Source organism: Pelodiscus sinensis, chromosome 18 (genome assembly GCF_052426305.1).
Source record: "Pelodiscus sinensis isolate ZL-2025 chromosome 18, ASM5242630v1, whole genome shotgun sequence".
In the NCBI taxonomy this organism is placed as follows: domain Eukaryota; kingdom Metazoa; phylum Chordata; order Testudines; family Trionychidae; genus Pelodiscus; species Pelodiscus sinensis.
The window spans coordinates 34,878,590-34,895,189 of NC_143069.1; the positions used below are offsets into that span (position 1 = coordinate 34,878,590).

Consider the following 16,600-nt stretch of genomic DNA (forward strand, 5'->3'; position numbering starts at 1 on the left):
CCGGCCTCGCACGGCCCCTGGCTCCACACACCCCCCGCACGCCCCCCGCACGCCCCGGCCTCGCACGGCCCCTGGCTCCACACGCCCCCCGCACGACGCGGCCTCGCACGGCCCCTGCACGCCCCGGCCTCGCACGGCCCCTGGCTCCACACACCCCCTGCACGCCCCCCGCACGCACGACGCGGCCTCGCACGGCCCCTGCACGCCCCGGCCTCGCACGGCCCCTGGCTCCACACACCCCCCGCCGCCCCCCGCACGCCCCGGCCTCGCACGGCCCCTGGCTCCACACGCCCCCCGCACGACGCGGCCTCGCACGGCCCCTGCACGCCCCAGCCTCGCACGGCCCCTGGCTCCACACGCCCCCCGCACGCCCCAGCCCCGCACGCCCCCCGCACGCCCCAGCCTCGCACGCCCCCTGCACGCCCTGGCCTTGCACGCCCCCCGCACGTCCGACGCGGCCTCGCACGGCCCCTGGCGCCACACGCCCCCCGCACGCCCCGGCCTCGCAGGCCCCCTGCACGCCCTGGCCTTGCACGCCCCCATGCATGCCCCGGCCTCACACGCTCCCCAGCTCCACACGCACCCCGCACGCCCCCACCTTGCACGCCCCCTGCATGCCCCGGCCTCGCACGCTCCCTGGCTCCACACGCACCCTGCATGCCCCGGCTTCACAAGCCCCCTGCACGCCCCCATGCATGCCCCGGCCTCGCACACTCCCCGGCTCCACACGCACCCCGCACACCCCAGCCTCACACGGGCCTCGCATGCCCCCCGAATACCCCGGCCTCACACGCCCCCTGCACGCCCTGGCCTCGCATGCTCCCCGGCTCCACACACGCCTCGCACGCCCTGGCCCTGCACATGCCTCGCACGCCTCCCGGCCCCACACGTACCTTGCACGACCCCTGCATGCGTCCCGGCCCCACATGCACCTTGCATGCCCCCCGCACACCGCGGCCCTGCACACACGCCTGCCCGCCCCACATGCACCTTGCATGCTCTCTGCACACCCCAGCCCCACATGTGCCTCGCACGTCCCCCCCACGCGCTCCACATGCCACAGCCCCACGTGCCCACTCCACACGCACCTCACATGCCCTGGCCCCGCACACTCCCCGGACCCACACGCCCCCGGCACACCCTGCACACGCCCAGGAAGGAGTTGGGAGCCACCCACATCACTGGCAGACACACTCCAGCTGCCCCCGTCCTGACACGCTGGGAATGCACCTCCCCACGCACCTGCTCCCCCAGCCTCTGCCCCCACCAGGGCCCCTCGGCTCCCCCTTACCCACTCAGCACCCCCAGCACCAGGTTGAGGACGAAGAATGAACCAAAGATCACCAGGCTGACGAAGTAAACCCAGGGCAGCTCATGCCCCATGGCGTCCTGCATCTGTGGGGCAGAGGCCGCAGAAGGGCTGTGACACAGGGCGCCGCGCTGTGTGTCTGCGTGCCTCAGTTTCCCCGGGCAACCTGGCGGGGGATGGGAATGCTGGGGGTGGCTCTCACAGAGGGGGGCTGCCCACAACCACAGCTCGGGGGGGCACCTTACTCAGGAAGGTGAACAAAGGAGGGGCGGGGCTGCGGGGGGGCCTAGGAGGGTGTCCCAGAGCGTGGGGGTATCCCTGGGCCCCCTCCTGCCACAGCTCGGGGGACTCTCCGGCGGCAGGTAGAGGAGAAGGGCTGTCGAGTCCCAGGGACCCAGCGTAGCTCTGACTTGTCACAGGAGCCAGGAGCAGCCTGGGGGGCGGAGCCAGGAGCAGCCGGGGGGGCGGAGCCAGGGCCCTGCCCGGCCCCCCAGGCCAGCGAGGCTCCTCCCCCTGCCGGCCCAAAACTAACTCCCGCCCCAGCCCCTGCGCCCGCCCCCGCGTTGTCCTGCTCCCCGGCGTGATCTGCCGTCCCCTGGGCCCCCGGACTGAGACTGAGCCTACGTCCCCCCACGCAGCGAGCGCGGCAGGGCCCGGGGAAACTGAGGCCCGCGCAGAGTCCCTCTGGCTCCGGAAGCGGAAGGGAGCAGGGCTCACCCAGTACAGCACGTCGGTCCAGCCCTCCATGGTGATGCACTGGAAGACGGTGAGCATGGCGAAGAAGAAGTTGTCGAAGTTGGTGATGCCTCCGTTGGGCCCCTCCCAGCGGCCCCGGCACTCCGTGTTGTTCAGGGCGCAGGCCCGGCCGTGCCCAGAGAAGGCGCAGGGCGAGGGGTCCTCTTCCACCTCCAGGTCTGCGTGGGTGTAGCCAGACACAAAACCCCATAATTGACACGCCTGCACTGTCCCAGGAGAGGAATCTTCGCCCCTCACATACCAGAGGTGCCCATTGTCTGCATTTTCCCAGGTGTAAATTATGCTTTGCACCTTTCGTGGGAAACTTGGCGTTCAAAGCCATTTTTCCTAATTGGCCACTTGAGCCCAGGAAGAAGCCTTCATGACCCAAGGGGTATAAAAGAGGTTCAGCCGCCCACCCCATTTGAGCTCCAATCATCTATACCTGCTGGCAGGTATTGATTGTCTCCCGAGGTCTGTGGGACGCCCAACCTCGCCCTACTTCTTCCCGAGGGATTGAGAGAAAGACGCTGGCCACGCCAAGTCTGGAACGCAGGGGTGAGAATATATACCTGCTATGTGTCTATTTTGCATGCATTTAATAAGAGCTCAGAGAACCAAAGGGTTTCATGGTACCTGTAAGTGACTTATTAGTGTAATTTCTGTCCTGTCCTTTGTAGTGGCTGTGTTATCTGTAACACAGTAGTAGCATTTAACAACTAAGTTTACCCTGTAACAATAAATAGTAACTGTTTAAGCTTTAACCTGACTCCTTCAGTTGCTGTAACAGAACCAAGCACAATTTAAAAGAACTTCAGCCGGTCATAAGGGACTCACTGCCCTGACCGTCGGCTGACAGAATTGGCGTAGTCAGCAGGATTGTGCTACTGGTTCACATACAGCAACATGAAGCCTGTCATGATAAACATGGATTTTAGTGGTATAGAGAAAGGGTTTGCCCAGGAAGGTTGGGGCAACCCAAAATGGGATAGAGAAATGTTAGGAAAGGATTGGGGAAATCCTGAGGAGTTGTGGGTGCAGTTCTGTAAGTATAGAACTGCCTGCAAGCTAAAGAATGGGACAAAGCCTGAGTCTGTGGAAAGGAGCCACTTTTCATTTAGCAAGGAAAACAGGATCAGGCCCAGACAAGCAGGCAGGTAACAGATAAGATTGAAAGCCTTGTGGTAGAACTGAGAAAAAGGCAGTAAGTACTGGGAATCTAAATCCTTAAAGCATACTTACAAGAGTAATATCTGAAACAAGGCCAGTTTTATTTTAGAGATAAGAAAGTGTTTTAAGAAAAGAGAAACACAGAGAATTTAAACTCTGCAGAGAATGAAGAGAATTGAGCAGTTGTGCAAATGCTAAAATGGTGTAGATAGAAAATTGTGGTTTCTTTACAGTCATTCTGAAGGAAAAATGGGCCCTTTTTCCAAAGGAATGTCTGTAAATAACCCAGGCAAATTTGACTCAAATCTGAACATTTGATTATAGATACTGCTAAAAGAACTCTAAAGGGAGGGGGTTCTATTGGAACTGAACTACCCCATTGAATAAAAAGGGAATGTAATTGTTGTATAGCTATGTAGAAATAGTGTAAGAAAGGTTCAGAGAGAATGTATGTCTATCTGTGTGTAGATAGATATATATATAGTGTAAATAATATGAAGTTTCAAGGTCCAGTAATCTTGTTTGTAGGTTTAAAACAAATTGGTTTGGTTTACTTTCAGTAAGACCATTTTAGTCCAAGTTGTTTAATAAAGGTACAGGAAAACTGTAAGCATAAAGAAAGAGTTACACTATATGCAAAGTTTAATGTGGCTAAGTAGTGTTGTAAACAAAGATTGCACATTTTCCTGTAAACTATAGAATGAGCAAAAAAAAAACTGCAAACAGACTAAAATGCTGTGAAAGCTCCAGGAGCCACACCAGGTTGTGATTCCCTTTGTGGTGCAAATGCCCTAGCTGGCAGCACAAAGAAGCTTTGCAGGTAATAGCTAAGTTTGATTAGCAAACTAGCTGAGATCAGAAAGTTCAAATTGTAACCCTCCAGAAAGAAAGAAAAAGGAGGTATTGGTATTGCTATTTTAGTCCCAACAGAAGGTTGGGTATACTAGGAAAAGTTTAAATGTAAGCAGTCTTTTAAGAAGGCAGAGAGAAGACTGAGACAATTGGCATTTGTAAAAGATGTTACCCCCTTTTGAACAAAATCTTGCAAAGGTTCTGGCATAGCCCTTGGTCTGATCAAGTGTTAATTGCTGTCCATACAATTTCAGACCTAGAAGACAAATTGACTAACTTTGTGGATATGTAAACCCTCAACTTCAAAGGAGAGGGAAACAGCTGCAGCTTTTGTCTTCTATGGAAAACCTGTAATGAGGTGTTCTTCAAAACTGACTGAATAAGAATGCAAACATGAAACTGGAAAAATGTAAAAGCCTCTGCTGCAAAAGTGGAGAGGTAGAAATGCATGTCCCTCAGTACCCAGACAGAGCTAGATTCCCTTAAGGATGGGTGCTGAGAGTTAAAGCAACTCTCAGATTTATTTATTTTTTTTGTTTTTCTTCCCTCAGGAATATGTTTAAGAAAAGAACCAGGAGGTATGAGGCTTAGTAAACAAGCTCACCCTCCTTACCAAATTAATAGTAGACAAACATGTGTCATTGTAAAAAGTCATTTAGCAGGAATTAGGATGGAATATGTGAAGGGAAAACTTGTTTTAAAAATGACACCTTGTTTCTTTGCAGCCTCTTCCTTAAGCACTGTGCAAACCATCTATGCAAAGAAACAATCAAATGTAAACATTTTGTCTATGGACACCTTTGTTAAATCTGCAAAGGAAAATTAGGGATTCTACTGAAACTTAATTGGTTAACTGCATAAAGAATGAGCTCTATATATTGTAACTATTTTGTGGATTTCAAATTGACTAGTTTTATTTTGTTTTGGATAATGTCCTCTTGCTTAAAATTGCAAACTGACAAGGCACAAATTGGTTAGTGCTTCTGTTGGGCATTCAACTCTTAAGGACATTTAACTTTCTAGAAACCAAATTATTAGTTTAGAAACTCAAGCTTTGAAACTTAACTGTCTCTTTCAAGGCTGAGTTGATAACACTTTTGGCTTGCTTTTAAATTCAACATTATATGTGAATACAGGCTGCCTGGTTATTTCAAAGGAAAGTGGACAGAGAAGGCTGCTGCTGTCTCAGCAGACTTACACTAACTCCTGTGCTATATGGGCTGAAGCCACCCAGTGGATAAATAACTGGGAAATAGGAAAGCCTGTTTGGAGATTGGAATATTGGAAATGGATATACCAGCATGCAACCCCACATGCCTTAAGCATAAGTCATGTGTCCAAAAGAATAATACTCTAGCTGCACAGCTAAATAACCTAGCAGATGCAGCAGTACAAATTTTTGCTGCCCAGGTGGATTGGGAACGCCTGTACATTTGGCTACATGAAACCTTGGGGGACACAGAAAGCGATGAGCTGGTGCGGCAGGCACATGCCAGGGGGTGGCCTATCACCCACAAACAAGCCAGAGCTCTGGTACAAGCTTGCACCCTATGTGCTGAACTCAGGAAACATATAACAGAAAGGCAATGATTTGCCAGGCTAAAAGATAGAAAAATACTATGGGCAACCTGGCAAGTAGAGTATATTGGTCCACTGCCCACCAGTAAGCAAGGGTGGGAGTATGTTTTAACTGAAGTAAAAATTGTTTCAAGAATTGGTTTTGCTTACCCAACCCGATGGACAACAGGGTTGTCTACGATCATGGGACTAAACGACTCAATAGCCCTTGTCCCAACACCCCAGTTTGGGGACACAAACCCATGTACTGCACTCCTAGAAGGGAAAAGGAGTCTGGACAACTGCAGATGCTGGGCTAACACCAATAACCATCACTGAGGCTTGGATTGTATCCAAGACCAGCAAACCTTATGTTTTCTTACAGGAAACTGAGGCAATAGCCCTGAACAGTGCTCCAGTGGGATGGATCCCTCCCAATGCTGGTGTGGATCCGGGACACCACCATGAACTTTTTGTATATATACACCGCTTGCTGTTGTAGTGCTTGCAACCACTGTTGTTAGTTACAGACTATTGAAATAAGACGTGGTACTCCAACTCGCCATGGTCTTCTTCCTCATCCCAACTGCTACTGCTGTACCAGAACACCTTACTGGACTCCTCTACTGGACTAGGAATCGAGTTTGTCCCTCTCAGCCCAAATGACTGGTGAAACAAAGTGACATCTTCTGATGGGGACCGGTATGGTTTGATGACAGCGACTACCGCAGTCCTCTAAATAACTCTGGGGGGAGGTCAAGGGGGGAGGCAAGGGAAGTGGCAACGAACGGTATGGGATAAGACATGCTGTAACTAAAAATGTAAAGCCTCATGGCTAGATTGTCTAGCCCAACACCTAGGACTTTCGTTAACTCCCTTCCTTCACTCTACTGTAAATACTATACTAACCATTTTACTTGTTGTAATTGCTTGCTGCATGTTTCTATGTATTGTTAGGCATTTTGTGTACACAGCTACCTCCTCTGCACAAATCTGGTATATGGCATTGGGCCAAATTATCTGATCAGACCCTGCTGATAGGGCGATTTTAGCTTCCTCCAAGGAGGGCAAAGGGTGCTGGCATCACCGCCATCTTGCGTTCTGGGACATAGTGAGGCATGTCAAGGGGGTGGAATGTAGCCAGACACAAAACCCCATAATTGACACGCCTGCACTGTCCCAGGAGAGGAATCTTCGCCCCTCACATACCAGAGGTGCCCATTGTCTGCATTTTCCCAGGTGTAAATTATGCTTTGCACCTTTCGTGGGAAACTTGGTGTTCAAAGCCATTTTTCCTAATTGGCCACTTGAGATCAGGAAGAAGCCTACATGACCCAAGGGGTATAAAAGAGGTTCAGCCGCCCACCCCATTTGAGCTCCAATCATCTATACCTGCTGGCAGGTATTGATTGTCTCCCGAGGTCTGTGGGACGCCCAACCTCGCCCTACTTCTTCCCGAGGGATTGAGAGAAAGACGCTGGTCACGCCAAGTCTGGAACGCAGGGGTGAGAATATATACCTGCTATGTGTCTATTTTGCATGCATTTAATAAGAGCTCAGAGAACCAAAGGGTTTCATGGTACCTGTAAGTGACTTATTAGTGTAATTTCTGTCCTGTCCTTTGTAGTGTCTGTGTTATCTGTAACACAGTAGTAGCATTTAACAACTAAGTTTACCCTGTAACAATAACATAGTAACTGTTTAAGCTTTAACCTGACTCCTTCAGTTGCTGTAACAGAACCAAGCACAATTTAAAAGAACTTCAGCCGGTCATAAGGGACTCACTGCCCTGACCATCGGCTGACAGTGGGGGGGTGCATGGGTACCTCCGCCTGCCCCCCACCTGCGCCCCGCCCCCCCCGGCCTGCCCCCGGCCCCAGCCCCCTCCTGGCCTGCACCTCACCCCCCAAACCGCCTCAGCCAGTCCCCCGGCCTGCCCCCAGCCCCATCCCTCCTCCCTGCCTACTCCTGGGGCCAGCCCCCCTCCTAGCCTGCCCCTCCCCCCCAGACCGCCCGGCCGGCGGCCCTACCTGAGCCCACGAAGAAGCAGGTCTTGTGCATGCGGCCGATGAAGAGCTCCAGGCCGATGATGGCGTAGATGATGATGACGAAGAGCACGAGCAGTGCAATGTGCAGCAGCGGCACCATGGCCTTCATGATGGAGTTGAGCACGATGTGCAGGCCTGGGGGGAGGGGCAGAGGCTTGCAGTGTGAGGGGGCACAGTGCAGCAAGAGAGGGTGCAGTGCAAAGAACAGTGTGGCGCCTACAGTGCAGTACACTGCAACACACTGTAATTGCAACGCAGTGCAATCGCACACAGCAGGCAGTGCGATGCACCATGGTGCAGTGCGGCCTCAGGCGGCATGCAGTGTAGTGCACAATGGTGCAGTGCGGCCTCAGGTGGCATGCAGTGCAGTGCACCATGGTGCAGCGCAGCCTCAGGTGGCGTGCAGTGTAGTGCACAATGGTGCAGTGCGGCCTCAGGCGGCGTGCAGTGCAGTGCACAATGGTGCAGCGCGGCCTCAGGCGGCGTGCAGTGCAGTGCACAATGGTGCAGCGCGGCCTCAGGCGGCGTGCAGTGCAGTGCACCATGGTGCAGTGCGGCCTCAGGCGGCATGCAGTGTAGCGCGCAATGGTGCAGTGCGGCCTCAGGCGGCATGCAGTGTAGTGCACAATGGTGCAGAGCAGCCTCAGGTGGCGTGCAGTGCAGTGCACCATTGTGCAGCGCGGCCTCAGGTGGCATGCAGTGCAGTGCACAATGGTGCAGTGTGGCCTCAGGTAGCACGCAGTGCAGTGTACCATGGTGTGCTGTGACTTCAGGTGGCATGCAGTGTAGTGCAGTGCACCATCACACAGCGTGGCCTCAGGTGGTGTGCAGTGCAGTGCACCATGGTGCAGCGCAGCCTCAGGTGGCATGCAGTGCAGTGCACAATGGTGCAGTGTGGCCTCAGGTAGCACGCAGTGCAGTGTACCATGGTGTGCTGTGACTTCAGGTGGCGTGCAGTGTAGTGCAGTGCACCATCACACAGCGTGGCCTCAGGTGGTGTGCAGTGCAGGGCACCATGGTGCAGTGTGAGCTCAGGTGACATGCAGTATGAGGCACCATGGGGCAGCGCGACTTCATACAGCATGCAGTGCGTCACAGTGCGGGGGAACCTTGCAAGGTGTGCAGTGCACTGCTCCATGGTGTAGTGCGACCTCACGCTACTTGCAGTGCAGCTATGGGCGCAGTGCAGTGGAGCAGTGCACCCAGACGACATGCACCGCGCCATGGCACACAGCCCACCCGCACTGCACTCCCTGGGGCTCTGCACTGGTGCCCCTGCGCAGCACGCCCTGCAAGGCGCCGTGGTGCAGTGCGCTCGCCCAGGGCCCCCCGCCAGCCCCGCTCCTTACTGGGGACGCCGGAGACGAGGCGCAGGGGCCGGAGGACGCGGAAGGCCCTCAGGGCTTTGACGTCAAAGCCGCCCGGCTTGCCGCTCATGTGGTGTGCCTCCCCGGGCTTGTGCGACGCCTGCTCCAGGGCCACGCTGAACAGCCTGTGGGGGAGGGGGCAGGTGAGGGGGGCAAGTCCCTCTCAGCCCCAGGGCGGGAAGCCCTGTGGGGTGTCGGGGGCTCAGCGGGGACCCCAGTGAGGCGGAGGGGGCTGAATAGTAACAGGGGCCAAAATGGGGTGGTGGGCAGCACAGCAGGGGCCCGGCATAGCCTGGGGGACTGGAGGGAACCCAGTGGGGAACTGGGGGGGTGCTGGGGGAACAGGAGAGTGCCCAGTGGGGAGAAGGGAGCCCGGCAGGGAGCAGGGGGACTTGGGGGGCCAGGAGCAGAGGGGCCTGGCAGGGGCTGGGCAGGGCGGAGGGACCCAGAGGGGCCGGGAGAGGGCTGGGGGGGCCGGGCAGAGCGGAGGGATCTGGGGGGGCCGGGAGAGGGCCCGGCAGGGAGCAGGGGGCCGGGCAGGGCAGAGGGATCTGGGGGGGCTGGGAGAGGGCCGGGGGGGCCGGGCAGTGCGGAGGGGGATCTGGGGGGGCTGGGAGAGGGCCCGGCAGAGAGCAGGGGGGCCGGGCAGAGGGGAGGGATCTGGGGGGGCCGGGAGAGGGCCCGGCAGAGAGCAGGGGGGCCGGGCAGGGCGGAGGGACCGGGGGGCCGCAAGAGGGCCGGGGGGGCCGGGCAGGGCGGAGGGACCAGGGAGGGCCGAAAGGGGCCGGGGGGGGGGGGCTGGGCAGGGCGGAGGGACCGGGGAGGGCCGGGGGGGCCGGGCAGGGTGCGGGGACCGGGGGGGGCCGGGAGAGGGCCAGGGGGGCCGGGCAGGGCGGGGGGACCGGGGGGGCCGGGAGAGGGGCTGGGGGGACCAGGGGGCCAGGCAGAGCGGGGGACCGGGGGGGCCGGGAGAGGGGCCGGGGGGGGGGCCAGGCAGGGCGGGGGACCGGGGGGGCCGGGAGAGGGGCGGGGGGGGGCCAGGCAGGGCGGGGGGACCGGGGGGGGCCGGGAGAGGGCCGGGGGGGCCAGGCAGGGCGGGGGGACCAGGGGACCGGGGGGGGGGGGAGAGGGCCGGGGGGGGCCAGGCAGGGCGGGGGGACCGGGGGACCGGGGGGGCCGGGCAGGGCGGGGGGACCGGGGGGGCCGGGGGGCCGGGGCGTACCCCACCACCACGATGACGAAGTCCAGCAGGTTCCAGCCGTTGCGGATGTAGGCGCTGGGGTGCAGCACCAGGCCGTACGCCACGATCTTCAGGAAGGTCTCCACGGTGAAGATGACGAGGAAGACGTATTCCACCTGCTCCTGCCGGGGCGGGGCCGGGGAGGGGATTGAACCCAGCCCGCAGCCAGGGCCGGGTGCCATCCCCGCGGGGGGGGCCCGGCGAGGTCGCGGGGGCGTTGCCCACTCTGGGGCGCCCTGTGTTCGCTTCGTTCGCTGTGACCCCTGCTGTCCTGGGCTGTTCCGCAGGGACTCTGCGCGTGCCTCAGTTTCCCCGGGCCCTGCCGCGCTCGCTGCGTGGGGGGGGCGCGACTCGCGGGGGACGCAGGTTCAGTCTCAGTCCGGGGGCCCAGGGAGCAGGACAACGTGGGGGCGGGAGGCCTGGGGCCTGCCTGGGGCTGGGCCGGGAGTTAGTTTTGGGCCGGCTGGGGGAGGAGCCTCGCTGGCCTGGGGGGGACCGGGCAGAGCCCTGGCTCCGCCTCCCAGGCTGCTCCTGGCTCCGCCCCCCCAGGCTGCTCCTGGCTCCTGTGACAAGTCGGGGCTACGCTGCATCCCTGGGACCCGACGGAACTTCTCCTCTACCTGCCGCTGGAGAGTCCCCCTAGCTGCCGGAACTGCCAGGAACCCCCCGGCAATGGCTGAGAGCTGCCAGGAGGAGGGGGGCAGGGCTCCCCACGCCCCGTGACCGCCAGGAACCCCCCGGCAATGGCTGAGAGCTGCCAGGGGGAGGGGGGCGGGGCTCCCCACGCCCCGTGACCGCCAGGAACCCCCCAGCAATGGCTGAGAGCTGCCAGGAGGAGGGGGGCAGGGCTCCCCACGCCCCGTGACCGCCAGGAACCCCCCGGCAATGGCTGAGAGCTGCCAGGGGGAGGGGGGCGGGGCTCCCCACGCCCCGTGACCGCCAGGAACCCCCCAGCAATGGCTGAGAGCTGCCAGGACACAGAGACAGAACCCAGGAGTCCAGGCTCCCCCACCCCCAGCTGACGCCAAGTCCCTCCCAGGCCTCCCTGACTTCTGCCCTCCCCCGCAGCTCGTTAAGGCCAGTCCTTAGCTCTGAGCTCTTAATGAGGCTAAACCCACCCCTGCCAGCTCCATGTCTGGCAAGGGGCTCTGGGAGGGGAGGAGTCTGAGGGGAGGGGGCGGAGCCAGGCAGGGGGGCTCTGGGAAGGGAGGGGGTCTCAGCGGCGGGGGGGCAAACCTGGGCTGGGAGCTCTGGGAGGGGAGGGTTCTGAGGGGCGGGGGCGGAGCTGGGGAGGGTGGTGTGGGGAGGGGTCTGAAGGACAGGGGCGGAGCCAGACAGGGAGGGGAGGGGGTCTCAGGTGTGGGGGTGGAGCCAGAAACGGAGGGGAGAGGGTCTCAGGGGTAGGGGCAGAGCCAGACGGGGAGGTGAGGTGTCTGAAGGGGCGGGAAGGGGAGGGGTCTCAGGGGTGGGGGCGGAGCCGGGCGGGAAGGGGAGGGGTCTCGGGGCAGGGATGGAGCCGGGCGGGAAGGGGAGGGGTCTCGGGGCAGGGGCGGAGCCGGGCGGGAAGGGGAGGGGTCTGAGGGGCAGGGGCGGAGCGGGGCGGGAACGGGAGGGGTCTGAGGGGCAGGGGCGGAGCCGGGCAGGAAGGGGAGGGGTCTCGGGGCAGGGGCGGAGCCGGACGGGGAGGGGAGGGGGTTCTCAGGGGCGGGGGCGGAGCCGGGGCGGGGGGAAGGGGGGGGGGGTCTAAGGGGCAGGGGCGGAGCCGGGCAGGAAGGGGAGGGGTCTGGGGGGGGGGGCGGAGCCGGGCGGGAAGGGGAGGGGGGTCTCAGGGGCGGGGGCGGAGCCGGGCGGGAAGGGGAGGGGGGTCTGAGGGGCAGGGGCGGAGCCGGGCAGGAAGGGGAGGGGTCTGAGGGGCGGGGGCGGAGCCGGGCGGGAAGGGGAGGGGGGGGTCTCAGGGGCGGGGGGGGGGGGCGGAGCCGGGCGGGAAGGGGAGGGGTCTGGGTCGGGGGCGGAGCCAGCAGGAAGGGGAGGAGTCTGAGGGGCAGGGGCGGAGCCGGGCAGGAAGGGGAGGGGTCTCGGGGCAGGGGCGGAGCCAGACGGGGAGGGGAGGGGTCTCGGGGCGGGGGCAGAGCCGGGCGGGAAGGGGAGGGGTCTGAGGGGCGGGGGTGGAGCCGGGCGGGAAGGGGAGGGGGGTCTCAGGGGCGGGGGCGGAGCCGGGCGGGAAGGGGAGGGGTCTCGGGTCAGGGGCAGAGCCGGGTGGGAAGGGGAGGGGTCTCGGGTCAGGGGCGGAGCCGGGTGGGAAGGGGAGGGGTGTCAGGGGCGGGGGGGCGGTGCCGGGCGGGAAGGGAAGGGGGGTCTCAGGGGCGGGGGCGGAGCCGGGTGGGAAGGGGAGGGGTCTCGGGTCGAGGGCGGAGCCAGGCGGGAAGGGGAGAAGTCTGAGGGGCGGGGGCGGAGCCGGGCGGGAAGGGGAGAGGGGTCTCAGGGGCGGAGCCGGGTGGGAAGGGGAGGGGTCTCGGGTCGGGGGCGGAGCCGGGCGGGAAGGGGCGGGGTCTGAGGGGCGGGGGCGGAGCCGGACGCTCGCTCACCAGGTTGTGGTTGGCGGTGTTGGAGTCGTCCTCGGGGAAGGGGATGTAGACGCCGAGCGCCACGCAGTTGGCGAAGATGGTCATGAGGATGAGGATGTCGAAGGGTCTTGGGGGTTAAGGAGCCAAACCGAGGGAGTGCCCCCCACCCCTCAGCCTGCATTAGCCCCGCCCCCAGTGCCCCACCCCTTGGCCCGCATTAGCCCCGCCCCTTCACCCCACCCCTCAGCCCCCATGGCCCTGCATCTCCCCAGCCCTGGCGGGAGGATGCTTCCACTCGACCACGCTGATGGCAGCTCGGCGCAGGGGGTGGCTCAGGCGGAGGCAGAACAGGGCCCGGGGGGAGCGCGGCACCGTGGGGCTGCCCTGTGCCTTGTGCTTGGTGGGGGCCAGGCGCCGGCGGGGGGCGGGTGGGGGGCTGTCGGCCTCTGTCCCTGGCCCCCCAGCCTCTGCCCCCCAGCCTGGGCTCTCGGGGGCGCCAGCCACTGCGGGAGAGAGAGGAGAGGGGTCAGGGTGTGCCCCCTCCCCCGGCGGGACACCACCCCCCTTCAGAGACCCCGGGCTTGGCCTGGGGGCCTGCCCCTTCCATCACCCCGACCCTCCAATCAGTGTTGCCGGGGGGCAGGGCCCTGGAGGGGGAGTCACTGTATGTGCCCCCCCCGGCGCCGGTCACTCACCCCTCCCGTACTCCTCCGACTCCGACATCTCGGGCGGGGGCTGCTCAGCCTGAGCCCAGCTGACCTCTGACGGCGGAGGTGGGGGTCCTCGGGCAGCGCCCCCACTCCCTGCCGGCCCCCCACGGCCCAGCCCCTGGTGCCCTCTCCTCTCCCGCTGTCCCTGTCTCTGGGCGGCGCGTCCCCGCTCGGCCCGGATTAAGGGGGATTAGCGCAGCGCGGGGCGGGGGCCAGGCCCTGGGCACCAACGAGGCGTGCGGCGGGGGAGGGGATGGCGACATCCCTGGTGGGCACAAAGGCCCCCGCCTGCCCCTTGCCCCAGGGCATTCTGGGAGCCCCCCCCAAAGAACTCTATGGGAAGCCTGGGGACACATGCTACCTCCTCTCAATTCATGGGGGCAGCACCAAGCCCAGGAGGGGGCCCAGTGGCACCTTCTGCCCAGGGAGCAGGACAAAGGCTGGGGCTGGGAGGGGTCAGGCTGAACTGGCTGGCACAGGGTGGGGGCAGGGCCCTGCCTTGGGGGACAGGGAGAGGGTCCAGTTGGGCCAGCTTGGGGGGCAGAAAGGGGGCAGGGCCCTGGCTTGGGGGGCAGAAAGGGGGCAGGGCCCTGGCTTGGGGGGCAAGGAGGGGGGCAGGGCCCTGGCTTGGGGGGCAGAAAGGGGGCAGGGCCCTGGCTTGGGGGGCAAGGAGGGGGGCAGGGCCCTGGCTTGGGGTGCAGAAAGGGGGCAGGGCCCTGGCTTGGGGGGCAAGGAGGGGGGCAGGGCCCTGGCTTGGGGGCAGGGAGGGGGCAGGGCCCTGGCTCTGGGCTCCCGCCCCAAGCTGGGCTGCACTGGATACTCCTGGCCTCAATGCTGACAGGTCTGTTCTGGGGGGGGGGGGGGCAGGGACACCCCCAGGGACCCCAGTCACCCAGGCAACAGGGGCCACTTCCCAGTGGCTCAGCCCCTCTGCCTCCTGGCACCCCCTCTGTGTGCCCCCTCGGGGAGCCCCTGGCTCTACTGCTCCCAGCATGCACCACACCAAGCCAGACTACAGCTCCCAGCATGCGCCATGCCCCCCCTTGGACTACAGCTCCCATAATGCACCGCACGGATGACCGGACTACAGCTCCCAGCATGTGCGTGCCATGCCCCCCCCCTTGGACTACAGCACCCATAATGCACCGCACGGATGACCGGACTACAGCTCCCAGCATGTGCGTGCCATGCCCCCCCCCCCTTGGACTACAGCACCCATAATGCACCGCACGGATGACCGGACTACAGCTCCCAGCATGTGTGTGCCATGCCCCCCCCCCTTGGACTACAGCCCCCCCTTGGGACTACAGCACCCATAATGCACCGCACGGATGACCGGACTACAGCTCCCAGCATGTGCGTGCCATGCCCCCCCCCTTGGACTACAGCACCCATAATGCACCGCACGGATGACCGGACTACAGCTCCCAGCATGTGTGTGCCATGCCCCCCCTTGGACTACAGCTCCCATAATGCACCGCACGGATGACCGGACTACAGCTCCCAGCATGTGTGTGCCATGCCCCCCCTTGGACTACAGCACCCATAATGCACCGCACGGATGACCGGACTACAGCTCCCAGCATGTGCGTGCCATGCCCCCCCCTTGGGACTACAGCACCCATAATGCACCGCACGGATGACCGGACTACAGCTCCCAGGATGTGTGTGCCATGTCCCCCCCTGGGACTACAGCACCCATAATGCACCGCACGGATGACCGGACTACAGCTCCCAGCATGTGCGTGCCATGCCCCCCCTTGGACTACAGCTCCCATAATGCACCGCACGGATGACCGGACTACAGCTCCCAGCATGTGTGTGCCATGCCCCCCCCTTGGACTACAGCTCCCATAATGCACCGCACGGATGACCGGACTACAGCTCCCAGCATGTGTGTGCCATGCCCCCCCCCCTTGGACTACAGCACCCATAATGCACCGCACGGATGACCGGACTACAGCTCCCAGCATGTGCGTGCCATGCCCCCCCCTTGGGACTACAGCACCCATAATGCACCGCACGGATGACCGGACTACAGCTCCCAGCATGTGCGTGCCATGCCCCCCCTTGGACTACAGCTCCCATAATGCACCGCACGGATGACCGGACTACAGCTCCCAGCATGTGTGTGCCATGCCCCCCCTTGGACTACAGCTCCCATAATGCACCGCACGGATGACCGGACTACAGCTCCCAGCATGTGTGTGCCATGCCCCCCCCCTTGGACTACAGCACCCATAATGCACCGCACGGATGACCGGACTACAGCTCCCAGCATGTGCGTGCCATGCCCCCCCCTTGGGACTACAGCACCCATAATGCACCGCACGGATGACCGGACTACAGCTCCCAGCATGTGTGTGCCATGTCCCCCCCTGGGACTACAGCACCCATAATGCACCGCACGGATGACCGGACTACAGCTCCCAGCATGTGCGTGCCATGCCCCCCCCTTGGGACTACAGCACCCATAATGCACCGCACGGATGACCGGACTACAGCTCCCAGCATGTGCGTGCCATGCCCCCCCTTGGACTACAGCACCCATAATGCACCGCACGGATGACCGGACTACAGCTCCCAGCATGTGCGTGCCATGCCCCCCTTGGACTACAGCACCCATAATGCACCGCACGGATGACCGGACTACAGCTCCCAGCATGTGCGTGCCATGCCCCCCCTTGGACTACAGCTCCCATAATGCACCGCACGGATGACCGGACTACAGCTCCCAGCATGTGCGTGCCATGCCCCCCCTTGGACTACAGCACCCATAATGCACCGCACGGATGACCGGACTACAGCTCCCAGCATGTGTGTGCCATGCCCCCCCCCTTGGACTACAGCACCCATAATGCACCGCACGGATGACCGGACTACAGCTCCCAGCATGTGCGTGCCATGCCCCCCCTTGGACTACAGCTCCCATAATGCACCGCACGGATGACCGGACTACAGCTCCCAGCATGTGTGTGCCATGCCCCCCCTTGGACTACAGCTCCCATAATGCACCGCACGGATGACCGGACTACAGCTCCCAGCATG

General features: G+C 62.0%; 1 protein-coding gene across 1 annotated transcript in view; it reads right to left on the reverse strand.

Moving 5' to 3' along the window:
• CACNA1F (calcium voltage-gated channel subunit alpha1 F) overlaps window positions 1-13,686 on the reverse strand; it is a 72,380-nt gene extending 58,694 nt beyond the window's left edge. Inside the window, exons 1-8 of the mRNA XM_089770456.1 lie at window positions 13,538-13,686; window positions 13,132-13,345; window positions 12,864-12,969; window positions 10,261-10,400; window positions 9,021-9,163; window positions 7,654-7,806; window positions 2,027-2,223; window positions 1,292-1,395 (exon numbers count right to left, since the gene is read on the reverse strand). Of these exons, the coding sequence (XP_089626582.1) occupies window positions 1,292-1,395; window positions 2,027-2,223; window positions 7,654-7,806; window positions 9,021-9,163; window positions 10,261-10,400; window positions 12,864-12,969; window positions 13,132-13,345; window positions 13,538-13,565 (1,085 nt within the window). The 5' untranslated portion in view covers window positions 13,566-13,686. The remainder of the gene's footprint in view (window positions 1-1,291; window positions 1,396-2,026; window positions 2,224-7,653; window positions 7,807-9,020; window positions 9,164-10,260; window positions 10,401-12,863; window positions 12,970-13,131; window positions 13,346-13,537) is intronic.
• Between the last annotated feature and the right edge of the window lie 2,914 nt (window positions 13,687-16,600).